Genomic DNA, 27,693 nt, shown 5'->3' on the forward strand with positions numbered 1-27,693 from the left:
AAAATCCTTCATTGGAAAATATTTAACAAGCCAAATGTCATAGCTAAAGAATTACATGCCCCAAATGACTATGTTTTATTAGCTTTAGGAAAATACCTTTTCACCTGTAACTGGAATGAATTGCCCCACAAACTTGGAATTTAAATATGGACATTTTCCCTATTTTTGCAGTTAACCACATAAGTGGTCTCCTATGCCTCCTTATCCTGAAGTTCAGCATCTTCTTATGAGGGTTCCCATGCCCTTTAACTGAATTGTCCAAGAACACTTACTCCAAAGCAGGTTGATCTCCTTCCAATGTGAGATGTAGAGGGAGATGAAATTTAGTCAGTTTATACCACCCGGTGCAGTTACTGTTTTCACTGCCATGTGTATTGCAGTTGAATTTTGCCTTGAAAAATTCCATGGATATTTGTTTACTACAAGGTCTCTCTAACAAATCCAGATCATTGCATAATCACAGTGAGACCCCATTTGGGGTCTCTTAATTTATAACCTTCTTGAGTGACAATTATAACCTCCCAGGAAGCAGTGGGTCACATCAACTACCTCCACTACCCCCAGATGCAGAATTACTGTCCCAATGTCTTAGAGTGGCCACCTGCTTTCAAAGAGTAGAGGCAGGTTTTTTTTTTTTTTGTAGTTTTGTCTTTTTTTGTTTTTGTTTTTCAGGTTTCCAAACAAGAATTTATTCTTTCTTTAAAAACATTTTTTTTTTCTAAAAAAAGTACCAGGTACAATTTTTTCCTGTTTCTGTTTTTTCAAGTTTCAGCAAATGCTTGTTCCCCTCAGCCCAGCCCCAGGAGTCAGGACTGAGGCTGGGTCAGAGTCTGGAGTGGGGGATGGGATAGTTGGGAACCACATGACTGAGTCTGAGAGTTGCCCCTTACCCCAGATGAGGTAGGTGGGTCAGAGTCTGGCCAGGTGAGAGGAGGCACCCCAGTCCTTGGACCTGACTCTGCTTCCTGGACACCTTCCTCAGTCACACCCCAAAGTAAGGAGACACAGGTAGGAGGAAAGGGACAACTGGAGTCTGGAACTGTAGGTGAGGGGTGGTTAACCTCTCTGTGTGTCCATACATGCACACTCTCTTTCTCACACATACCACACAAAGACAAGCTTGTGCACACATGCATACATATAATTTGGCTTTCAGAGCTAGGTCAGAGGGTAGGGGAAGTGAAGGGACTAGGGGAAGGACAAGGCAAGCCGAAGCTTTGGCTACTGACTCAGTCCCTCTGGAATAACCCCTCTTCCCTCAGCTGAGGGAGAGCAGTTCTCCTTCTGCCCCCTGCATAAGCCTCTTCAACTCCTGAGGTTGGAGCAATATCTGAGAGTGGGAAAGGAAAAAGGGTGACGCCAATGATCAGGTGTGGGAGGTTACTAAGTCAATCCAATTTGAATAAGTTATAAATTAAAAATAAATAAAATAATAAGTGGTTCTTTTTCAGGACAGGGAGGCAACGCTAGCATGACTTCCCTGGGAACTTGGGATAACCTCAGGGTGGCTCTGGTTCCTCCCTACTACCTAAGCTGGACTGGGAGAACCAAGGGAGGGGACAGGCACATGGAGGACCTGAAGTAGGGCAGGTTGTAGTAAGGATCAGAAGCTTTAAATACCCAAATGATCAATCTGGGCATGAGCATGGTGAGGGCTTTAACTCGAGCCTGAAGGGTCTCTTGCCATCTCTCCATCTATGGGATGGACAAGATGGGCAGGTCATTGATCCACATTGGTTCAGAGTAATGGCAATCAGGGCAAAAGTGAATAACGTGGGTTAAGAGGGGCCCCAGTCACAGCCTGAAGTTCGTAGGGGAGCCCTGCGTCCAGCTCCAGGCTCTAGCAGGAAAAAAGCCGGCAGAGATCTCCATTCAGGCTTAAGAGGCCTGAGGGGGAGCTCCAGAACCCAAGGTGCAGCGAGTAGCAGAGGAGGCAGTGGGTGGGGTTAGCATTTTTCTCCTCACCCACAGGCACCAAAAAGAGGCAATGGCACAGGAAGGGCATGTGGCAGCAGCCATGTCCAAGAAGTCGAAGGTCACCAGGAACATCTTCACCACAGTCTGGTTGGGGTTAAATGTTACTTGTATGGTGCCCACTTTGGGCATGCTGTAACTCTTCCTCCCCAGGAGGTTCAGATCCACAAAGCCCAGGAAGTGGGTGGGGGCATTTTGCTCAGAAACCTCAAAGAAGGTGACAGTGACAGGCAGTGTGACATGGTGGGGGCAGTAGGACCCACTAGCTCCAGTCTCTGCTGTGAAGCCCTCAATGTGGCCAGATGGTGCAAAGCGTCCTTGCCGCAATGATTCCTCAAAGTTGCCCAGCAGGGTACAGCTGATAGCAGGGGTAGGAACAGGGGAGGCACTAGGGGGGGTCAGCAGGCCTGGCCCCTTCCAGAGGCTTCAAAGTGGGCTCAGCTTCAGGTGATGGGCACCTGTCAGCCTCCGCCCCATGGGACTGCAGTCTGTTGGGTCCAAAACAGGCTCCTTGGGCCCAGGCAGCAGGTGGCTCCAGAAGGGTGTGGTTTGAGCATCAGAACTGTTGGTAGCAGTGGGGTGGCCCAGGGTTCCCTGGCACGTCCAAAGGGCTGGACCCTCTTCCTTAGAACTGACATCTGGGGCTTCTCCAGCAGAAGCAGCCTTTGCTTGGTGGGGCAGGGGCCTGGAGGTCCAGGGCTGGGGGTGTGTGCTTGAGACTGTGCCCACTGTCAATGCCAGGGGACTCCCTAGGCCAGAGGCTCCCCCTCTTGCCCACCCTAGCCACTGGGCTCTTACCCCTTATTTGTGCAAAACTGCAAATCAGTGTCGAGCGTGTGTAGCTGGCCCAGAGGGCTGGCCCTGGGGACTCCCCTAGGGACCCCTGTCCCCCTGGGTCTGGGAAAGCCTAGTCTCTGGTGTGTAAAGTATTTCAGGAAGCATATGATCGGGGCCAGGAGGGACTCCAGGCCCCTGAAGTCCAAGAAGAGGTGGCACTACTTCCCTGTTCCACAACACAGAGGCCACGGTGGGAGAAATGGTGGCTGGCCACACCTACTCCCAGCCCCAGTCCCCCTGGGCCCAATAGCCCTACAGAAGATGGTTCTTCAGGGGGTAGTCCCTCTCTGGCCCCCAGCCCAGGGCCCCTCTCCAGCTCCTGAGGACCCTTAGTGGGTGGGGCTGGTCGCTTCTGGGCCCTGTGAAGCTCAGAGGCACCAGCTGGAGGGGAAAAGATAAATACCTGGTAGAGCCTGGGGGATGTCACTGCCCCCTGCCCCCCCCACTTGCTGGGCTGTAGTCCATGAGCAGGCCACCCCGGAGGGCCCCCTGCCTGACTGGAGGCTGTGAAGGGCCAGCCTCTGGCTCTGAGGATGGAGACAGCTCTGCCTGCATGTGGCACATGAAGTCCCCCTTGGGTCAGGGGGGTCACCCCCACACGGCCTTTATGCAGGGCCTGTGCTGGGGGGTCTGGGGACATCCGGATGAAGAGGGCTCAAGCCTAGCCGTGCATCCCCTCTTCCTGACTGATGCCTTGTTCCTCTAGCTTGCAGTCTGATTCATGCCCACTGCACTAGCAAAGTGACTGCCACCATTCCATGCAGCTCCTGGGCTCAACAGGACCCTGTAGTTCTGTTAGTCTCATTGCACTTGAGGAGGTGGTAGTAGAGGCAGAGTTTTAAAACCACAGCAAACAACAAAGGTCTTGCATTCATCTCTCCCAGGGCAGTGAAGCCTGCTCATTCTAGACTTACATGAGAGACTACTCAATGACTCTCACAGAAAAGAGATCTTCCCAAGGTGACATTTTCTCCTACTAAGCCAATAAGGTCATCTTACTCACAGTCCACTTCCAGGAACTGACCCCAAATGGACAGAATCTACTTATATCATGGCACAGCTGTCAACTTCTCTTGCTAAAGAAGAGAATAACGCTCACAAAATTGCCCCAGATGGTGGTGCAACATTTTTGGGCCAAGTACTACAACTGAAAAGCATGAACAGAGTTTTACCAGCGGGTTACAGGTTTGTTTATATGAAAATTGCACTCCCTGTTTATTTCTAATAGGGAAAATATTTCTGATGGTATATGATTCCTAAACGAAATGATGCTAACAAATGTTCACATATTTTGTGAGGGAGAACACAGCAAATTGTAAGATATGATCTGCAGATATCAAACTCATTTTCTTTACTGGAAAACAGGTCTGACCGCATGGCACGATTATGTTGGGAAAAATGCAGCTATAGTTCTCTTCATTTGGAACACGAACGTATATCACAAAGCTAACCAGATCACATTCATTCAGTAGCAAACACAAATCAACTGTGGCTAGCAAATGTGTGTACAAAATACATTGACATCAACACCAGTTTGGTGCTTTCTTGTGATCAAATCCAGGGAAATAGAAATCAGCCATCTAAAACTTAACCACTTGCAAAAGAGCATTTATGTTACCAGCAGTTTAAAGGAAATGAATGTTCATTGAAGAGCAGCCTATGCTGAACTCTCATTTTTACATGTATTCAACTATATATATGCTGGCTCATCATTTTAAAACTATTATCAGCCAGGTACAGTGGCTCACGCCTGTAAGCATTTTGAGAGGCTGAGGTGGGTGGATCATGAGGTCAGGAGATCGAGACCATCCTGGCTAACACGGTGAAACCCCATCTCTACTAAAAATACAAAAAATTAGCTGGGCGTGGTGGCGGGTGCCTGTAGTCCCAGCTACTTGGGAGGTTGAGGCAAGAGAATCACTTGAACCCAGGAGGCAGAGGTTGCAGTGAGCTGAGATGCGCCACTGCACTCCAGCCTGGGTAACAGAGTGAGACTCCATCTCAAAAACAAACAAACAAACAAACAAGCAAACAAAAAAATTATATTATCATTTATTAAATGTGATTAGGTAGCTCTGGATCCTTGGTCTGTTATTTTTTTTAAGGCATAATAAGACCAGGACTTTAAAAAAAAACACCCTGTAAAATGTACGCTTTTTAAGAAATAATAGAAGTCACTTTTATTCTAACATGCTATCTTTATTGAAATCTTTTAAACATTTATTGCAAAAACAATAAATGCTTTTTATTTTTCAAACATAAACAATACTTAAGTATAAAAGTAAAAACTGAACATTGCATATAACCCTGGTCCATCCCATTTCCTGCAGAAAACCACTATTAACAGTTTTATGCTTATACTTCTAGATGTAGTTTTATTTCCTGAAACTTTCTCTTTTACTAAATACTGTATCTTAGAGATGTTTTGATATCAGTACATACAGGGATACCTTATTGTTTCACAGTATTTCATAGAACAGATGTACCATAACTTACTTCCAACTGATAAACATTTAGATTGTTCTCAACGTTTCACACATAAAAACAAAACTGCAGCGATTATTCTTTGCACGCACATCTCTGCATAATATAAAAACATTTCTGAGGATTTCTAGAATTGAATTAACATGTCAAAGGATCTACATGTTTTATATTTTAATACATTGTATTCATCAAAACATTTTTTTCTGAGTTTCTCATTAGATTAGATAAGCTGTGTTTTGTTTTGTTTGTCTTAGCTCTTGTTTAACCTCTAGAAAACTAGTGACATGCTCTTGGAGAAGCCCCTCTTACAGAAGGCCAAAGAAGCTGAGAAAGCACAGAGGAAATAATCAAGGCTCACCTGGGAAAGCAACACAGCTTCACCATCATTCTCTCGTCCCTGAGAAAATAAATCAAAACAAACAAGTATATTGAGCACTGGGTGTTCAAAACCACATGAAGAATTGTTTTTTGTTAAATTAAAGCCTTAAGTAGTCTTAAATGATGTAGCAAAATATGCCCATTCAATGTGGTTACTTACCTCCTCAGATATGAAAGGATTTTATATGGCAGTATTTTTATATTCTACGTTCTTACAAGTTTCACATATTCCATTACTTAAGCGTTCATATTTCTCACAAAGACTTACATTCCTCAGGAGTACAATGTTTTAGAACAAAGAACGCATTCAATAAATCTTTACAGAGTCAGTCTTTACAGAGGACAATTCTCCTGTAGACAGGAGTGAATACATATAAAGGACAAATAACGAGGCAAGGCCTTTGTACCTTTCAGCCATCTGCAAAATGAAGAACTGAATTCAAATTTTGATAGGCATGGCTTTCAGAGAAGTCTGACAGAAGCTATGCATGCATTTCTTTTTTTCTCTTTTACAGTTCCCTTCTTACTTAAAAAAAAAAATCCTGAAGTGGCTTAGTGATATGAACTATGGAGAGAGGTGTGGGTGGTTCTTTTAAGTGCACAATAACCAACAGGTCTCCCTCCTGGAAAAATTCTCAGATGCTGAGGAAGATATTTCCTGTGGCCAAAAGATTTTCTTCACTAGTTTTTGTCAAAATGTCTTTTCCCAGTTTAAGTTCTCTGACGTTGACTGATGTGGGCCCACTTGCAAAAGGCCTTCCCACGTATCTCATAGAGTTTATCTCTAGAAGGAATTCTTCAATGCCAAGTGAGGATGAGCTGCAGGTCACAGCTTTCCCACTGTCACTGAATTCAGAGTGCTTCTCTTCAGTGTGGCTCTCTATGTATCAAAGAAAAAAAAAAGAAAACCCATAAATTCCCACATCATTTGCACTCAAAGGTTTTTTCCTCCAGAGTGGATCTTACTCTGTTGGGCAAAAGCAGAGTGGTAGCCAAAGGCCTTTCTATGTTCAAGGCACTCATAAGGTTTCTCTCCAGTGTGACACCTTGTATGTCGAGTGAGGGAATAGCTGTAGTAAAAGCCTTTCCCACATTCTTTACACTCGTAGGGCTTTCCTGAAGTGTGGGTCATACTATGTCGGAAGAAAACAGAGTGGTAGGTGAAGGTCTTCCCGCACTCACTGCACTTGCAGGGCTTCTCTCCTGTGTGAATCTTCATGTGCCGGGTTAAGGAAGAGTTGTAGTAAAAGGTTTTTCCACATTCTTTGCACCCAAAGAGTTTTTCTCCAGTGTGGGTCACGCGATGCTGGATGAAGACAGAGTGATAGCTGAAGGTCTTTCCACACTCGCTGCACTCATAGGGCTTCTCTCCAGTGTGAATCTGGCGGTAGCACAGGAGGTGCGACCTGCGGTTGAAGACTTCCTGCACTCCACGCACTTACAGGGCTTCTCCCCTGTGTGAATCCTCATGTGTCGAACGAAGTCGACCTTTTCAGGAAAGGCTTTTCCACACTCCTGGTATTCATAAGGCTTCACCCCAGTGTGAATCTGCTGATGTCGAACAAGGAGGCTGTTTTTGTTAAACACGTTCCCACATTCCTTGCATTTGTAGGTCTTCTCCTCACGAACCAAAGTGTCTTTACTTAGTCCCTGGGAGTCACATTCATGGAGATTGTCTCCTGTGGAGACCTGCTCCTGTAAAACCTGTGAGTGCAGACCATCATCTGTCCCCAACCCATCGCGTTTAGGGCTCATCTTCCTCCAGAAGGTCTCCGTGTGGGAGACTGCAGCCAAACTCAAGTGCCCTTCTGCATTTCCAACTGTGTCCGGAATTGGTGGGTTCTTGGTCTCACTGACTTCAAGAATGAAGCCGCGGACCCTTGTGGTGAGTGTTACAGCTCTTAAGGTGGCGCGTCTAGAGTTTGTTCCTTCTGATGTTCGGATGTGTTCGGAGTTTCTTCCTTCTGGCGGGTTCGTGGTCTCGCTGGCTCAGGAGTGAAGCTGCAGACCTTCGTGGTGAGTGTTACAGCTCTTAAGGCTTAAGGCGGCGCGTCTGGAGTTGTTCGTTCCTCCCCGTGGGCTCGTGGTCTCGCTGGCTTCAGGAGTGAAGCTGCAGACCTTTGCGGTGAGTGTTACAGCTGGTAAAAGCAGTGTGGACCCAAAGAGTGAGTAGTAGCAAGATTTATTGCAAAGAGCGAAAGAACAAAGCTTCCACAGTGTGGAAAGGGACCCCAGCGGGTTGCCACTGCTGGCTCGGGCAGCCTGCTTTCATTCTCTTATCTGGCCCCACCCACATCCTGCTGATTGGTAGAGCCCTGGTCTGTTTTGACAGGGCGCTGATTGGTGTGTTTACAATTCCTGAGCTAGACACAAAGGTTCTCCACGTCCCCACTAGATTAGCTAGACACAGAGTGTGGACATAAAGGTTCTCTAAGTCCCCACCAGAGTAGCTAGATACAGAGTGTCAATTGGTGCATTCACAAACCCTGAGCTAGACACAGGGTGCTGATTGGTGTGTTTATAAACCTTGAGCTAGACATAAAGGTTCTCCAAGGCCCCACCAGAGTAGCTAGATACAGAGTGTAGATTGGTGCATTCACAAACCCTGAGCTAGACACAGGGTGCTGATTGGTGTATTTACAATCCCTGAGCTACACATAAAGGTTCTCCATGTCCCCACCAGACTCAGAAGCCCAGCTGGCTTCACCCAGTGGATCCCGCACGGGGGCTGCAGGTGGAGCTGCCTGCCAGTCCTGGGCCATGCACCCGCACTCCTCAGCCCTTGGGTGGTCGATGGGACTGGGTGCCGTGGAGCAGGGGGCGGTGCTCATCGGGGAGGATCGGGCCGTACAGGAGCCCACGGAGGGGGTGGGAGGCTCAGGCATGGCGGGCTGCAGGTCCTGAGCCCTGCCCCACGGGAAGGCAGCTAAGGCCCAGCAAGAAATCGAGTGCAGCGCCAGTGGGCTGGCACTGCTGGGGGACCCAGTACACCCTCCGCAGCCGCTGGCCCGGGTGCTAAGCCCCTCATTGCCTGGGGCCAGCAGGGCCGGCCGGCTGCTCCGAGTGTGGGGCCTGCCAAGCCCACGCCCACTCGGAACTCCAGCTGGCCCGCAAGTGCCACGCGAAGCCCCGGTTCCCGCTCTTTCCTCTCCCTCCACACCTCCCTGCAAGCTGAGGGAGCCGGCTCCGGCCTTGGCCAGCCCAGAAAGGGGCTCCCACAGTGCAGTGGTGGGCTGAAGGGCTCCTCAAGTGCCGCCAAAGTGGGAGCCCAGGCAGAGGAGGCGCCGAGAGCGAGCGAGGGCTGTGAGGACTGCCAGCACGCTGTCACCTCTCACAACCACTCTTTCCCTCACTCACCTCAACCTGGAGGAACTTCTGGCTCCCTGAGTTAGTCTTTCCAGGAGCAAGGCTCCCTAGGACAAGGCTGGCTGGCTTTGGCTTTTACTTGGTCACCTGGACAGCAGCTTTAGCAAAGGTATTTTCTGCTCTTTTATCACTGCTTCAGCTAGTAGGTCAACTGTGGTTTGCATGCCCCAGTGACGAGGGGTCTGCAGGTCTCTGGTGTCACCTCCCAGTACGGGGTCCGCTGGGGCTGGTCCAGCTGCTCCCACTTCTTCCAGGTTAAGATCATGGACATGCCCTGCACCACTGCCTCGGATGTCGCTGCAATGGAGCAAGACAAAAGCCACGCGACACCTGCATCCGCATACGCAGAGAGTACTTCCGACTACAGATACCAGAGAGCCGCGTGCAGCCTCCGCCAGCCGAACTACAAGTCTCAGAGGCCTCAGTTTCATTTTTTAATTCCTGGGAATTTAACCCTCAATTATTCTAAATGGAAGTTGATGCCGGTTGGGTCGGGGGAACCTGCAAGCTTGCGCACAAACGTGCACATAAGAACATGCATGTAAGGAACTTGTTCATGCAGGGCGTGGAGAGAGTGTGTCCCACTTATCACTTAATTTTACCCGCTGACCCCACGATAAACTGTACCAAGGAGCTGGCCATTAAAGTCAATCCAGTCAAAATACTCAGTGTGGAGAAGACATGGAAATTCAGGATCTCTTTTATGTTGTGGATGGTTCTGTAATTAGTAAAATCACTTTGGAAAAGTTTGGTCCTATGTCCTAAAGGTCTTTCCAAAACAAAGCTTTCCCACATGTACCAGGAAATGTGTTCCAGAATGCTCACATTAGCAAACACCTGGAGAGAGTTCAGGAAACAGGATGGCCGCTACACAGAATACAACATTGTTCAGCCGCCTGGGACTGCTGCCGTCCAGTACTTCTCCCAGGGGAGCCAGGGAAGCATCACAGTTTATGTTGCAGAATCCTCAAAAATGAAGGGTGTAACAGCACCAAATCGCTCTGGAGCTGGTGAGGAGTGGAAGCCATCATATGGAGATTGGTGGCAGTGGCTTGAGCTTTGAGCAAGACCCTGATCCACTGCCCTCCCCTTCCCAAAATGCAGCTGGTTTTTAAAGTGAAGAGAGGATCTTGGAACCAGGGAAGGAGAAGCAAATTGGACAGTTCTGGCAAATACCGAAGAAGAGAACTGATGGTCACTGACATATGGACCCCTCACTCCACCCCTCTTTGCTCTTCGTAGCAGCTGTTTGGAATGTTCCTCTCTCAGAATCTAATCAGCTCAAGAGGAGAGACCCAAAGACGCTGATATTGCAGTTCTCCCAGTGAGGTGGCCTGGCAGGTTGACTTTTAGCAAATACTTATACTTTGTTTTATTTTTCTTTCTTCTGTGCTGGCCAGAACCTCTATCTACTATATTGAAAAGAAGAGGTGCTATCAAATGCCATTTTCATTTTGCTGATTAAAAAAAATTCTTCTAATGTTTCATAATTAAGAATGTGTGTAGTGTGAAATTTTACTGGTATCACCAGCTTGATTACTTTTATAAGATATAAATATTGGGGTCAGAGAAATAAAAGAGCAGGCAGACATGCTAACTGAAAAATCCAACAGAGTTTTCTCACCCAAAGTATTTGGAACAAATCAGTACAGTCACAATACAAGGCAGAAGGCTCAGCTGTGTTATCCAGACAGCAAGAGTCTCCCCAAGATGGGAGGCAATAGTGGATGGCAATGACTTAGGCTGCTATGCATGAGCTCTTCTGAATCGGTTCTGAACTGTCTTGCCAGGGACAGTGGCTTCATCATTCTCAGGACGCTGCACATTTGATGGTGAAGTTCTCTCCAGCAGTGGTTCTCCAAGTGTCATTCCTGGTCTCTGTTGTGCTTATTTTTAAGAGTTAAAGAGCTGGGCGCGGTGGCTCAGGCCTGTAATTCTAGCACTTTGGGAGGCCAAGGCAGGCGGTTCACAAGGTCAGGAGTTTGAGACCAGCCTGGCCAACATGGCGAAACCCAATCTCTCCTAAAAATACAAAAATTAGCTGGGCGTGGTGGTACGTGCCTGTAATCCCAGCTATTCAGGAGGGTGAGGCAGGAGAATTACTTGAATCTGGGAGTCGGAGGTTGCAGTGAGCCAAGATGGTGCCACTGCACTCCAGCCTGGGCAACAGAGCAAGACTCTGTCTTGAGAAAAAAAAAAGAGTTAAAGAAAGCTGATCACTAAATACATGCAATCTAACCATGATCATGTGGGCGGTTACAAAATGCATTAGTTTTGTTTCTTGGAAATGTCTATTTTTTTCTTTAATGAATTTGTCTTTCAGCATATGGTTTTAATGATATAAAACAGCTCCTAAAAATGATAAAAAAATTTCTCTCATTTGGGCTGTCAGTAGAAAAGCTTGTAAGTAATGTGACTATCTCAGCAAAAAGTTGGTACAAATTAGATCATATCAGTAACAATGCCCAGAGTCTGCTCTCTGGAAATTCTCAGGGGGTTTCTCACAAGGGATCCTGTGGATGACTTAACCAATGTGACTATAGACTCTCACCTGCAATTTTTGGTCCTTGGACACACCCATGGACTTCCCCTTATCACTGTAATCCAGGCATGAACATAAACTCTCTAGTGTTAGACCAAACTGTGGCTTTAACAAGACTTTTCTTAGGGCTGGGGATCACAGAGGGACTTTCATATAAAGAATAACAACTGGCTACTAGATAGGGCTGTTCTTGGAGTCCTCAGTTCCCAGTCCATTCAGCTGGCCTCCATACAGCTGCCTTCTGCTCAGAGCCCATTCTCTTCACCACCATTTTAGGAAGAGGCCAGTTTTTCTCTACCACCCAGAAACATCTCACACATGCCTCAATTCCACAGTGTCTAGGCCCAAGTCAAAGTCCAGACAGAGGAACTAACCCCAATCCAGGCCTGTATTCCCCATTTTCTGTTTCCATATTTTACAAAGATGCCTAATGAGTATATTATCTTCTTCCTTCAGTGGAGAATACACCTTCATTCACACAATTGTGGCCTTACCCTATGACTCCAATAGTATAGCCCCTTAGAACATAGTGTCACATTTCCACAAGATATACGTACTTACCACTTTGGGTTGAATTGATCCCTCCAAAAGGATGAAGTCCTAACCTCCAGTACATGAGCATGTGACCTTATTCGGAAACAGAATCTTTGCAGACGATCAAGTTAAAATGAGGTCATTAGGATAGGCCCAACTAAAATGTCTTTGCCTCTAAAAACATGGATTCTCCTTGATTCTTTTTTTTTTTTTTTTCTTGAGATGAAGTCTCTCTCTGTCGCCCGGGCTGGAGTACAGTGGTATGATCTCGGTTCACTGCAACCTCGGCCTCCTTGCCTCCTGGGTTCAAGTGATTCTCCTCTCTCAGCCTCCTGAGTAGCTGGGACTACAGGTGCATGGACCATGCCCGGCTAGTTTTTGTATTTTTAGTAGAGACGGGGTTTCACCATGTTGGTCAGGCTGGTCTTGAACTCCTGACCTCAGGTGATCCACCCACCTTGGCCTCCCAAAGTGCTGGGATTACAGGCATGAGCCACCGTGCCTGGCCATGATTCTTCATGTTAGAAATACATTCTCCCTTGTATCTCCCTAGTCCTTTATCCTTTATCTCATGCCATCACTTTCTTCCTGGTGATACAGCTAACTATTTGTGCAGCCTGACTCTCTCATCAAACTGTAAGTTCTCAAGAGCAGAATTCCCATTGAACTCATCTTTATATCTCTCAGAGTAAGAAATACTGTGCCTTGCATGTGGCCAGTGAGCAAATCCATATTTTGCCTAATTTGATTCCTTTTATAACCCTCAGAAAAAGGTGTTTTATACCCTCCAACCAATGAAGAGGAGTGTGGCCAAAGATGAGAATGACCTGTCCACATAGAATTCTTTCACCATTGCTTATTACTTCAAACAGTATGAAGCCCAAGAAACAACAATCAAAACACAAAACCCAGCACAGCTCATTTATTAATTATCTCTTTTGTGAACCAACTCTTCCTTTGTGTGAGACAGCTCTGTTTCTGCCTGGTAAGGGAGCAGTCCACTTCAAATGCAAAAGCAAATTGTTCCTGCAGCCACAGTTTTAGGACCTGCTTCTCCCCCTTTTCTGCTTGTATGAGATGCCCTAGGGTCCTAGAGACACTGTAGATAAACTCAACAACTGCCTCTTGGATGCCCAGGTGGATTCTGAAGTTCTCTCCGCATGGTGGTTGCTGTGGGGAAGAATGAGTTTCTGTTTTGCTCAGAAAATACTCTTTATGACTGGAGGTTTCCCATGTGCTTCTTGTCTGTTCTACTTGTCTACCAAGTTGCTGAGTTCTCAATTATATATGTATATATACATATATATTCATTAGCATGTTTTCCATTACCAGACTAATAGCAAATCCTTCCAATGTTGTTATGAAATGTCACCATCTCATGCTGTAATATCCCACTAAAAAGGTTCAGAAATAGGACACAGAAATATTTATTGTTTCTTGATCTAGAAGGGTTGGTAAATTCAAAGCGGAGAAGCTTAGGCTTAAGATGGGACTTACTTGTTGAATAACCTTGGGAAAATTACTTCATCATTGAGTTTCTTCACCTGGAAAATGAGGGATAAGACCAGATTCTCCACATCTAGGGATTTTCTCCTAGCCACATTTAGGTCTCAATTAGTCTGCAGTAAGACTATAGCAGAGAGGCTGTGTAGGCCCAGGTATGATAAATTAATAAATCTCAGGGTAGACGAGAAGTAGGAAAGAGAACATGTTGTCAGAAGCAGAATTTGTGAATTCACAGAGCAGTTACATTTATAATTTCAATTTGAGATTTAAAGGGCAAATTTCAGATGAACCACCATGTTCCATTTTAATTCAATATGTCTTAGGATTTTCCACCTCAAAACTCTTAGGTCCTTTGCTAAAAAGTCAGGTCCAGTCTTATCAGTCTTTGATTATCTAGAAATGGATGATCATGCTGTCTCTAAGAGCTCATTAACTAACTCCTCTCATTTTCATCCTTCCTAATAAGCCACTCCAGCCATAGAGCATGGATTAAGATGTGGAATAAGGAACAATAAATACAGTCCACATGAAAGTCTAAGCAGGGTATCTCCCAAGCCATGCCTTCCCATTCTGGGTGTCCTAGCCCTTTCCATAGCTTCTTGTTTTCTTATCCAATTAACATCTCCTCCATGATGCTGTTCAAAGTGGTCAATTTGAAGATTATTCTATTAATGTCTAGACAGGTGTGGCTGTTACTATTTGAGAACTTCAGCTGTCTTTCTGAAGACTTTTTGGCCTTTCTTCCACAAGGGGAGTAAACAGAGCTCATCTGGGGGATATTCTAGTATCTTTTCATCTTGGGTAGAGTTAAGACTGATTACTGTGGTGCTGCTTTCTGGAATTTGCCTTATATAAGAGAGCTTAATTTGTCCCAGCTGATATGGTTTGGATTTGTGTCCCCACTCAAATCCCATGTTCATTTGTAATCCCCAGTGTTGGAGATGGGGCCTAGTAGGAGATGATTTGATCATGGGGGTAGATCCTTCATGAATGGCTTAGCACTATCCTTTTTGGTGCTGTTCTCCTGATAGAGTTCTCATGAGATCTACTTGTTTAGAAGTGTGTGGCACCTCCCCTCTCTCTCTTTCTTTCCCCTGCTCTGGCCACGTGAAGATGTATGCTCCAGCTTTGCCTTCCACCATGAGTAAAAGCTCCTTGATACCTCCCCCAGAAGCAGATGCTGCCATGCTTCCTGTACAGCCTGTGGAACCATGAGCCAATTTAACCTCTTTTGTTTATAAATTACCCAGTCTCAGGTATTTCTGTATAGCAGGATAAGAATGGACTGATACAGAAAATTGGTATTGAGAAGTGGGGCATTGCTATAAAGATACCTGAAAATTTGGAAGCGACTTTGGATCTGGGTAATGGGCAGAGGTTGGAGGAGTGTGGAGGGCTCAGAAGACAGGAAGATAAGAAAAAATTTGGAACTTTCTAGAGACCTGTTAAGTTGTTGTGACCAAAATGCTGATAGTGATATGGACAGTGATATCTAGGCTGAGAAAGTCTCAGATGGCTGAGAAAGTCTCAAATGAGGAACTTATTGGGAACTTGAACAAAAGTCACATTTGTTATGCATTAGCAAGGAACCTGGCAGCATTGTGCCCCTGTTCTAGGGATCTGTGGAACTTTGAACTTGAGAGTGATGATTTAGGGTATTTAGCAGAAGAAATTTCTATGCAGCAAAGTGTGCAATAAATAACCTGGCTGCTTCTAACAGCTTAAACTCACATGGGTGAGCAAAGAATTGACTTGAAATTGGAACTTATATTTAAAAGGGATGCAGAGCATAAAAGTTTGGAAAATTTGCAGCCTGGCAATGTGGTACAAAAGAAAAACCCATTTTCTGGGGGAGGAATTCAAGCTGGCTGCAGAAATTTGCATAAGTAAAGAAGAGCCAAATGTTAATAGCCAAGACAATGGGAAAGAGGCCTCCAAGGCATTACAGAGACCTTTGCGGCAGCCTCTCCCATCATAGGCCCAGAGACACAGGAGGGAAAAATGGTTTCATGAGCCAGGCCCAGGGCCGTGCTTCCCTGTGCAGCCTTGAGACACTGCTTCTCACATCCCAGCTACTCTAGCTCCAGCTGTGACTCAGAGGTGCCCAGGTACAGCTTGGGCTGCTGCTTCAGAGGGAACAAGCCACAAGCCACAATCCTTGGTGGCTTCCATGTAGTGTTAAGCTTGCAGGTGCACAGAGTGCAAGAGTTGAGGCTTGGGATCTTCTGTCTAGATTTCAGAGGATGTATGGAAAAGCTGTCCAGGCAGAAACCTGTTGCAAGAGTGGAGCCCTAATGGAGGACCTCTACTAGGGCAATGTGGAGAGGAAATGTGGGGTTGGAGCCTCCACACAGAATCCACACTGGGGACTGCCTAATGTAGGTATGAGAAGAGCACCACTGTCCTCCAGACCCTGGAATGGTAGATACAATGACAGCTTGCACTGTGTGCCTAGAAAACTGCAGGCACCCAACACCAGCCTGTGAAAGCAGCCAGGGTGCTGTACCCTGCAAAGCCTAAGGGGCAGAGCTGCCCAGGTCCTTGGGAATCCACCTTTGCATCAGTGTGCCCTGGAAGTGAGACATGGAGTCAATGAAGATTATTTTGGAGCTTTAAGACTTAATGATTGTCCTGCTGGGTTTCAGACTTGCATGGAGCTTATATGTCATTGCTTTTGACCAATTTCTCCCTTTTTGTAATGAGAATACTTACCCAATGCTTGTATCTTGGAAGTAACTAACTTGTTTTTAATTCTACAGGCTCATAGGCAGAAGGGACTAGCCTTGTCTCAGATAAGACTTTGGACTTTGGACTTTTGCATTAATGCTGAAATGAGTTAAGACTCTGGAGACTGTTGAGAAACGATGATTGTATTTTACAATGTAAGGACATAAGATTGGGAGGAGCCAGGGGGCAGAATGATATGGTTTGGATTTGTGCACCCATATCTCATGTTCAAATGTAATCCCCAATGTTGGAGGAGGGGTCTGGGGGAGGTGATTGGATCACGGGCGTAGATCCTTCATGAATGGTTTAGCACCATCCCTTTGGTGCTATTCTCATGATAGAGTTTTCACAAGATCTGGTTATTTAAAAGTGTGTGGCACCTCCGTTCTCACTCTCTGTTTCTCCTGTTTTGGTCACGTGAAGATGCCTGTTCCAGCTTTGCCTTCTGCCATGAGTAAAAGCTCCCTGATACCTCCCCAGAAGCAGATGCTGCCATGCTTCCTGTACAGCTTGTGGAAACATAAGCCAATCAAACCTCTTTTTAAAAATAAATTACCCATGGCCAGGTTTAGTGACTTATGTCTGTAATCTCAGCACTTCTGGAAGCCGAGGCAGATCACTTGAGGTCAGGAGTTTGAGACCAGCCAGGCCACCATCGTGAAACCCTGTCTCTACTAAAAATACCAAAAAGCTTAGCTGGGTATGGTGGTGCATATTTGTAATTCTAGCTACTTGGGAGGCTGAGGTGGGAGGATTGCTTGAACCCAGGAGGTGGAGGTTTCAGTGAGCCAAGATCACACCATTACACTCCAGCCTGGATGACAGAGTGAGACTCATCTCGAAAGAAAGAAAGAAAGAAAGAAAGACAGAAAGAAAGAAAGAAAGAAAATAAATTACCCAGTCTCAGGAATTTCTTTACAGAAGTGCGAGAATGGACTGAGGTGGGAGGATTGCTTGAACCCAGGAGATGGAGGTTTCAGTGAGCCAAGATCACACCATTACACTCCAGCCTGGATGACAGAGTGAGACTCATCTCAAAAGAAAGAAAGGAAGAAAGAAAGAAAGAAAGAAGGAAGGAAGGAAGGAAAGAAAGAAAGAAAGAAAGAAAGAAAGAAAGAAAGAAAGAAAGAAAGAAAGAAAGAAAATAAATTACCCAGTCTCAGGAATTTCTTTACAGAAGTGCGAGAATGGACTAATACACCAGCCCACTCTGTCTCCACAGACTCTTCATAAAACAGTGCCCAATTCTGTAGGTTTTTACTGTGCTTCACAATTTGAAACTCCTCCCCCAGAGCTGATACAGAATAACTCTTCATCACTCTGACATTCAGAGTCTATCCCAAAACTCCAGAGCACGGCTTCCCTAAGAAACTCCCTCTTTAAGATTCTCCATAACAGATGAGTATACATTCTTCAAAAATACCCAACTGGTTTGGTCCTGTATTTCTCAAACAGTTCTTTTATTTATTCATTAAAGCTTAATTGATAGATTCCAGTTCTGGCCAAGATCAAGTAGCCCCATTTCTTACTAGTTCTGCCTCTTACAAAAAAAAAAATTCAGACATAACACAATAAACACAAGAAGACTGTCGGAGGCAGATGGAAAAAAGTGAGCTGCCCTAGAACCTCAGGGCTTGAGGAACAACACAGTGGAGAGCTCCCTAGGTTTTCTTTATGCCTCTAATTTTTCCTGAACTGCAGGGTGTTGGAGAAAACTGTAACCTGGAATCACCAATAGGCAGAGACAAAAGAAGTGCCAAGAAAATTATATCTTTAGCCAAGGACTGGGAAAACAGCAACTTAATAGAACAGAAAACTTTTTGATAACATCTGACTTGCTTCAACCAAATATCAAAAGAAAAAAAATGACCAATTTGTGGTGACAGATGTATAAAGTGCAAGAGTGATTGAAAAGAGATGAGACTGAAGACATGGGTAAAGTCTATGTGTTTGCAGGGCCTTGAGTACTAGATAGGGCACCAAGACTATTTGGACTCCACGTTTTCGATTTAGGGAAACTACAGACGTGGCTTAAGTGACTAACAACAGGTTCAGATTTGATTTTTAGGTGGATCACCCCAAGTGTTATAGGGAGGCAATTGCAGTTCCGAGAGATCGTGAAATCTTCCATTTGGCCTAGAACATTGGACTTGTGGGAGAAAGGAAAGATTCCAGAAATTTAAGGGCTTGGTAATTGGATGTTGGGGATAGTGGTGGAGATAAAACAAAGTGTTCAGAATGACTTGTAGCAGCGAAGTTAGTGAGGAAGAATCCACAATGACAAAGTAGGAGTGTCTGGACCACTAGGAAAGAATCTGAAGGATTTATGAGGTCAGACTGCAGTTGAGGCCTGAAAAGGACCATTTGATTCTTATAAACGTGAGCCACTTCCACGAGCCCTCAAGAAGCAGAGAGGAACCCAGAGGGTTGAGAATAAGCATAGTGTTCATTGAGCTCCTTTCATCTGGGTTGAGTTGACTGAGTGGCAGGAAATTCATGGATGATATGGCTAAACTGTAAACAGCTGTGTCAATCTAAAATACGACTGAAAATTTTTTGAGACTCCTTCCATTGAGAGGTGTGGTCCATGTTTCCTCACCTTGAATCTGAGAAGATCCATGACTACCTAGAACAATCAAGCATGGTGCTATGTGAAGTGGTGCTATGTGATTTCTGAGGCTAGGTCATAAAAGGTCATGCCCAGTTTTCTTGGGACATGAACTGCCATGTAAACTATCTGACTACTTTGAGATACCCAGGATGGAGAGGCCATGTGAAGACTCTCTAGTCAACAGCTGTAGCTGAGTTCAGCCTTCCAGCCATCCCCACCAAGGTACAGATGTGACTGAAGCCATTTTGGACCCTCCAGACTAGCCCATGTGCCAACTGAGTCCCACTGAATGGCATCAGTGGATGCCACAAGGAGCAAAAAACTCACTATTATGAGCCAAATTATATCCTCCCCAAAATTCATATGTTGAAATCCTAGCCCCTAGCACTTCAGAATGTGACTATTTGGAGACAGAGCTTTAAAGAGGTCATTAAGGTAAAATTAGGTCATATGGGTGGGCCCAAATCCAATATGATTGGTGTCCTTGTAAGAAGAGGAGGTTAGGACACAGACACACACAGAGGGCATGTGGAGACACATGGAAAAGTGGCACCTACAAGTCAAGGAGAGAGGCCTCAGAAGACATCAACCCTGCTGCTAACTTGGTCTTGGACTTCTGGCCTCCAGAACTATAAGAAAAAATATTTCTGTTGTTTATGTTACTTTACTTTGTAACCTGTAGTACTTTGTTATGTAGCCCTAGCAAACTAACACATTCACCCAGCTGAGAACTTGTCACTCACAGGAATTCTGAAAGATAATAAAAAATAAAATGTTTACTGTTTTAAGTCACTACATTTTTGGGTAGTTTGTTCCACAGAGATAGGAGTGGGAACAAGTTTGGAACTATGAAGTTTCTCTTGCTCGATGGATCTAGTTTTCCATCACCTTGTTGGTTTAGAATGGACTGCAGTGGGCAAACTTGAATAATTGATACCACTCAACAGAGAAGGTGGGGTGAAAGACCCGAACCCACACTTAGGGTTTTTGTGGTACTTGAGAACCAGAATTTTTTCAACAGGTTTTAAAATATTTTCTCATTAGTTTGAAAAAAACACTGGAAAAAAACTGTGCATATGATGCATTTTATATAGCTATTTTGTGGATATGCTATTTGGTCAGAGGGGATTCCTTGGGAGAGAGAATTGCAGTACCAGATTGCAGGCCAAGGGCCCTGTCTGACCTAGATTCTGATTTTCTAGAAGAGTGATTATAGCTCTGGAGGCAGGGGTTAGGTCTCATGGCCTTCACTAGGAAGCACTTTTCTTAGCCTTGGGGGATATTACATTACAGCTAATTACAGGCTGTCTGCTAAGATTTTCTAATTACTTCATTTGCATTAGTCTTATTTTCCTAAGGAGCCTATAAGCTTTCTGAAAGCATCTTGAGGACAGGGACACACTTCTCTGGGGTTTTCTACTCCAGACAGAGCCCACCTCAGTGTCTGGACACCCTGAAGACATCGGATAGTAGAGACAGGCAGTAGAACATGAGACATGAGGAAAATGGGTTCTAGAGTCAGCCTAAGTGGGTTCAAATCCAAATTTTGCCTCTCACTAGCTCTGTCACCTAGAGCAAGTTGTCTAACCTTTCCAAACCCATTTCCTCATCTGCAAAATGGGAATATTCATAGTATGTACTTTAAAAAGCACTTGGAACTGTGCCTGTTACCTGGCAATTGCTCAATTCACATTAGTAACCGGTCATGTTAACTAATATTTTTTTAGGTTGACTTAGCTCTAAAAGTTAAAGGGCTCCTACATACTCACTACTGTCAGGTTTGGGATTTGCATGTGGGGAGGGGGACAGGGAGGTAGGTAGGCAGATGCTGCTGGAGTTAAAGAACCTGGGCTTTGGAGGGACCTAAATCCCAGCTCCACTTTGTTGGGTGCGCTTGCATTAGCCCCTGACGTTGACACAGGGCCAGGTGATGAGGATTTTCAAGGCATTGCTGTCACTGCTTCTCTCTCCATCTCTCTCCTCTCCCCTGACAGGTGAACAAATCCCAGGGGAACATCTGGCTGCCAGACCCGGCCAGCTGTTTCGTCAGACCTGGAGACCCCTGCTGAAGCCGGAGAGACTAAAGATCCACCCCACCACAGCAGGGACTTTGAGAAATTAAAAAAGAGCAAGTTAATTAGAAAATGCTTAATTAGAAAACCAGTTCCCTAGAAAAAAGGGAATTAACTGAAAAATAGGCCTTAATCAGGAAAGTGTGGGCACAAGAATCCAGTGCTGGAACTGGCTTGCGCTGGCATGTGAGAGACAGTCGTGCACATCTCTTCCCAAGTTCAGCAGCATCAGGTTGGCAGCTTGAAAGCAGCCACAGTGGGAGTGTTTACACCACTAACATTCAGTAATGTTTCAAGCCAGGAATTTTTCTCAGTGATTTGGTCGTTAAATATTTACTTGGACACCTAGTCAGAGGACCCCTGTATCTCTGGTGCTGCCCGTGTAGTAGGTCTAGAGACTTGTAGTGGAAACTTGACCCTGCAATTTCTTTTCTTTTCTTTTTTTTTAAATGGAATTTCACTCTTGTTGCCCAGGCTGGAGTGCAATGGTGTGGTCTGGGCTCACTGCAACCTCTGCTGCCCGAGTTCAAGTGATTCTCCTGCCTCAGCCTCCCAAGTAGCTGGGATTACAGGCACTTGCCACTGTGCCCGGCTAATTTTTGTATTTTTAGTAGAGGGGTTTCACCATGTTGGCCAGACTGGTCTTGAACTCCTGACCTCAGGTGATCCACCTGCCTCAGCCTCCTAAAGTGCTGGGATTACAGGCATGAGCCACTGCGCCTGGCCTGACCTTGCAATTTCTTGATTCCTTCAAAGCTAATGTCCCCAAAGTAATTTGCACGATATGAATCATTGGGATGCATAAAGATGATTCCTCATTTTTTATTTAACAACTTTTTTACCAAATATTTTATTTTTTCTAGTCTTAGTTTTTGTTTTATAATATATAGAGTATATTATTACAGCCATATATGTACATATTTCATATAAATATACATATTTGACAAGTCTCTGTTTAATTTTTTTAACTTATGAAATGTGAACTAAAAAAGATATGGAGATCATTGTTTTAGGGTAAAAGAAAAGAGAATTAGTTCTAAGAAATTCAGACTGGATAATTCAGGGGTTGTGTGTGTGTGAGAGAGAGAGAGAGAGAGAGAAGGGGGTGGGTATTAGAAGTGAGAGGTGAAGATAAAAGGTAGAAAAGAGTTGTTTTGCTATTTTAGGCTGGGATATTTTATTTTATTATTTTTTATGGGGGTGGGTATTTTACTTGCTATGCAAGAATGGAGGTGGTCACTGTAGTGATCAAGGCAGGAGCATAGGCTGCTGCTTGAAGATCTTGGAAGGAGAATCCTTGCAGATGCTGGTCAGCAACTAATGAATCTCCTGGAGGGCTTGTTACAATGTTGATCACTGGGGCCCTCTTCACAGAGATTCACATTCAGTAGGTCCGAGATGGGGCCTGAGAATTTGCCCCCCATTTTTTTCAGGCTCCATTAAAAATTATTATTGTATGAATAAGACTTAAAATCACAGTCAATTTGCTGTATGTTGCTAAACTTTTATTTTCAATTTCCGTACTTGTCTTCCTGTAGACTAGTAACAGACAGCTTGGGTACTGGCACTGGTTCATGACTCCACTTGGAGTAGAAATGGTGTAAAGTTCACAGATGACAATGATGTGGTTTTCCTTAGATAAGTAATCACTCACTTCTCTGGATGTCTCTATGATTTTTTTCTATATTGTTTTTTATTTCTAAACAAATTGACATAAAATAACTCCAGATGGTAGTGAAGGGAGAACTAACAAATTCTCAAGTGATGTGATGCTGCTGATTCTGGCCCAAACTTTGAAAACTAGTGATTCAAAGAAAAGTTTAAAGATAAAAGAGACTTTGCTGATGGCAAGCCTTGAGACTCAGAGGGCGGAACAGAGAGAATTTAGAGTAGTAGAGAGCTGGGAGGGTGGGAAATTGTGTCAGATTAGAGCCATAAAGGAAGAGGGGTCTAGGTGTTGAGCATTGACCAAAGGGGCTTGTACTTTTGGTGCTGGTTCACATAAACACAAAGAAATAGAGGCTATGCTGGGCTTAGCCCTGCAGATTGTAGTGGTGAGGCAGGAGGTGGTTTGGGTTAGTAGAGGGGAGTGGGTAATGTCTTATTAAGAGCCAAACAGAGCCCTGGAGGTCACATCTGTATTTTGACTCCTCTTTCCCCCTTGTAGAATTCTACATGCTCTTAGTTACTCATACCTCACATCATGCCTCACTTTCCTTTCTGAAGACTTTTCTCAGATTCTCTGAAAGGGTAACTTCAATTCTGTAAGGCAAAGATTCTGTTTTCAGACAGGGTAATTGTGGAACCAGAGCCTGACACTTCCCCTTGCCCTCTAGCCACCCCATGAGAGTCATGGTCTCCTTGACCACTTTGATAGGAGGATCAAATATCTGTGCTTACCACTTGTCTCTGCCTGACCAAGAGTGCAAGCTATGGACATGATCTCCTTCTGGACTAGGGAGAAAGTTACAAGTCTTTTACTGAAATTTTATCATGGCTTCCCTTAAGCCACAACACCATTTACATCCATTTTTTTTTTTTATAATATGTTTTCAAACATTCAGTCTAGGCATGACTGAATGTCCCATCACGTTTCTGAGGTGTTGTCTAGGAGCACGCGAGTCTGAATATGTGGATTAACACTGCCATCATGACTCTACACAGGGATTGGCTGCATGCCAATGGTTGTTACTACCTCGACATTTACTTTTATATTATTTAGATATATCTGCTTGCTTTGAGATTAGACATCCTTGCTTCATCCACAAAACTACCTCTTTCTCTGTTTACCTGATACAAATGACTATCCTATAAATATGCCTTTGCTTTTCTGTACCTGTCATTCACTCTTACAGCTTTCTTTCTATTTTATATTATTTTTGTTTGAGTATATAACAGCTAGCTAGATCATAAACTCCATAAGTAAACTTTCTTCTTTATATCAACCATAATGCCTAGCATAGCAGTTTTGCAAAGGAAGTTCTCAGTGTTTGTTGATTGATTGACATGAAGAAATGTGTTAGGGCTGTTAAATTTGTTATAACAGAGAATAAAGCAGACTTAGCTCAGACTAGTAACTGTCTATCCAGTATAAGGAATTTGGCTAAATACTGAAAAGCTCCTTTAATTATTATGACATTTTAAATTAATTGTATATTTCCAACTGTATTTTCCAGTTGTGCGTATAATTATTGTTATGCTAAACAGTATTTATACTTAAATGTTTAGTAGTTTATGTAAGTGATTGAAATTAGTAGTGTTTTACAGCCAAACCAAATTCATCTTTAATTGTTGTCTTCTCACAACCTTACCATTGGCAATTCCTTTGATGCAATGTGCAGTTTAATTATAATCACCCTATATCATGTGAGATGCATTAAATGGCAGAGGCCTTGAATTTAACCCTGAAACGGGCAGGAATTTCCTTTTCAGGGGCTCTTCCTTCTGAGCCCTGAGTCCTTGTGCTCTATCGCCATGGCTGTGCATCCCACCTGGTGTTCTCTCTCTCTCTTTTTAATTTTTAATTTTTATGGGTACATAGTGGGTGTATATATTTACAGGGTACATGAGATATTTTGATACAGGCATACAATGTATAATAATCACATCAGGGTAAATGAGGTGTGCATCACCTTGAGCATTTATCCTTTCTTTGTGTTACAAACAATTCAATTATACTGTTTGTTATTTTTAAATGTACAATAAATTGTTGACTGTAGTCACTCTTTTGTGCTATCAAATATTAGTTCCTATTCATTCTATCTAATTATATTTTTGTACCCATTAATCATACCCATTTCTTCCCCCGACCTGCAGCTACCCTTCCCAGCCTCTGGTAACCATCATTCTACTCTCTGTCTTCATAAATTCAATTGTTTTAATATTTAGCTCCCACAAATAAGTGAGAACATGCAAAGTTTTTCTTTCTGTGCCTGGCTTGTTTCATTTAACGTAATGACTTTCAGTTACATCCATGTTGTTGCAAATGACAGAATCTCATTATTATATTTTTTAGTGGCTGAATTGTACCCGATTATATATGTACCACATTTTCTTTCCTTTTTTTTTTTATTTTTTGACAGGGTCTTTCTCTCTCACCCAGGCTGGAGTGCAGTGGTGTGATAAAGGACTACTGCAGCCTTGACCTCCTGGGCTCAGGTGTTCCTCCCACCTCAGCCTCTTGAGTAGATGGGACTAGAGGTGCATACTACTATGGCCAGCTAATTTTTTCAATTTTTTTGAAGAGACAGGGTCGTGCTATGTTGCCAGGGCTAGTCTTGAACTCCTGGGCTCAAGTGATCCCCTAGCCTTAGCCCTACATTTGTTTTATCCATCTGTCTGTTGATAGACACTAAGGTTGCTTCCAAATCTTGGCTATTGTGAATAGTGCTGCAATAAACATGGGAGTGCAAATATCTCTTTGGCATCCTGATCTCCTTTCTTTCGAGTATAACCTAGCAGTGGGATTGCTGGATCATATGAAAGTTCTATTTTCAGTTTTTAAAAATCTCCAAACCATTCTCCATAGTGGTTATACTAATTAAAAAATTTTTAAAAATGTTGTGGGTACATAGTAGGTGTATATATTTGTGGGTTATATAAGATATTTGATACAGGCATGCAATGCATGATAATCACATCAGGGTAAATGGGTATCCATCACTTCAACAATTATTTTTTATATTACCAACAATCCAATTATATTCTTTTGGTTATTTTAAAATGTACAATTAAATTATTTTTGACTACAGTTACCCTGATGTGCTAGCAAATACTAGGTTTTATTCATTCTTTCTAACTATTTTCTTGGTACCCATTAACCATTCCCACTTCCCTCTCACCCCCTTACTACTCTTCCCAGCCTCTGGTAACCATCTTTGTACTATTTCCACGAGTTCAATTGTTTTAATTTTTAGCTCTCACAAATAAGTCAGAACATGTGATGTTTGTCTTTCTGTGCCTGGCTTATTTCATTTAACATAATGATCCATCCATGTTGTTCCATCCATGTTCTTGCAAATGACAAGATATCATTCTTTTTTGTGGCTGAATATTACTCCATTGTGTATATGTACCATATTTTATTTATCCACTCATCTGTTGATGGATACTTAGGTTACTTCTAAATCTTGGCTATGATGAATAGTGCTGCACTAAACATGGAAGTGCAGATATCTTTTTGATACGCTAATTTCCTTTTTTTTGGGTATATAACTAGCAGTGGATTGCTGTATTGTATGGTAGCTCTATTTTCAGTTTTTTGAGGAACCTGCAAACTATTCTCCATAGTGGCTGTACTAATTTACATTCCTGCCAACAGTGTATGAGGGTTTCCTTTTCTCCACATCCTCCCCGGGATTTGTTATTGTCTAACTTTTGAATGAAAGCCATTTTAAATGGGGTGAGATGATATCTCATTGCAGTTTTGAATTGCATTTCTTTGATGCTCAGTGATGCTGAGCACCTTTTCATATACTTGTTTGCCATTTGTACGTCTTATTTTGAGAAATGTCTATTCAGAACTCTTGCCCTGAGATTATTAGATTTTTTATAAAATTGAATTTTTAAATTAGATTATTAGATTTTTCCCCTATAGAGTTGTTTGAGCTTCTTATGAATTCTGGTTATTAATCCTTTGTCAGATGGATAGTTTGCAAATACTTTCTCTCATTCTGTGGACCATCTCTTCACTTTGTTGATTGTTTCCTTTTCTGTGCAGCAGCTTTTTAACTTGATGTGATCCCATTTGTCCATTTTTGCTTGGGTTGCCTGTGCTTCTGTGTTATTACTCAAGAAATCTTTGCCCACACCAGTTTCCTGGAGAGTTTCTCCAATATCTTCTTCTCTCTCTTTCTCTCTTTTTTTTTGACCGGCTACTGCACAGACCACGCCAACCCTGACTCATGGCTGCCGGCCTCCCCAATGTTTTCTTTTAGTAGTTTCATAGTTTTAGGTTTTAGGTTTAAGTCTTTCATCCATTTTGATTTTATTATTGTATATGGCAAGAGATAGGGGTCTAGATTCATTCTTTTGCATATGGACATCCAGTTTTCCCATCCCATTTATTGAAGAGACTATTCTTTCCCCAATATATGTTCTTGGCACCTTTGTTGATAATGAATTCATTTGCTTTTACACTGTTGGTGGGACTATAAACTAGTTCAACCATTGTGGAAGACAGTGTGGTGATTCCTCAAGGATGTAGAACTAGAAATACCATTTGACCCAGCCATCCCATTACTGGGCATATACCCAAAGGATTATAAATCATGCTGCTATAAAGACACATGCACACATATGTTTATTGCAGCACTATTCACAATAGCAAAGACTTGGAACCAACCCAGATGTCCATCAATGATAGACTGGATTAAGAAAATGTGGCATATATACATCATGGAATACTATGCAGCCATAAAAGTGATGAGTTCATGTCCTTTGTAGGGACATGGATGAAACTGGAAACCATCATTCTGAGCAAAGTATTGCAAGGACAGAAAACCAAACACCACATGTTCTCACTCATAGATGGGAATTGAACAATGAGAACACTTGGACACAGGGTGGGGAACATCACACACTGGGGTCTGTCGTGGGGTGGGGGGATGGGGGAGGGATAGCATTGGGAGATATACTTAATGTAAATGACAAGTTGACAGGTG

The 27,693-nt window shown here is 43.7% G+C and overlaps 1 protein-coding gene and 1 pseudogene across 1 annotated transcript; both read right to left on the reverse strand.

The window, feature by feature from the left end:
* Positions 1–1,379: 1,379 nt before the first annotated feature.
* LOC100972997 (atos homolog protein B-like) lies at positions 1,380–3,375 on the reverse strand (annotated as a pseudogene).
* A 2,706-nt stretch (positions 3,376–6,081) lies between these two features.
* Positions 6,082–7,443, reverse strand: ZNF80 (zinc finger protein 80). Its single transcript, XM_003845964.6, is given in 2 exon segments — positions 6,082–7,098; positions 7,101–7,443. Coding segments are annotated over 2 exon segments (819 nt in total). The 5' UTR covers positions 7,429–7,443; the 3' UTR covers positions 6,082–6,607.
* Between the last annotated feature and the right edge of the window lie 20,250 nt (positions 7,444–27,693).

The sequence above is a fragment of the Pan paniscus genome, chromosome 2 (genome assembly GCF_029289425.2).
Source record: "Pan paniscus chromosome 2, NHGRI_mPanPan1-v2.0_pri, whole genome shotgun sequence".
Classification (NCBI taxonomy): domain Eukaryota; kingdom Metazoa; phylum Chordata; class Mammalia; order Primates; family Hominidae; genus Pan; species Pan paniscus.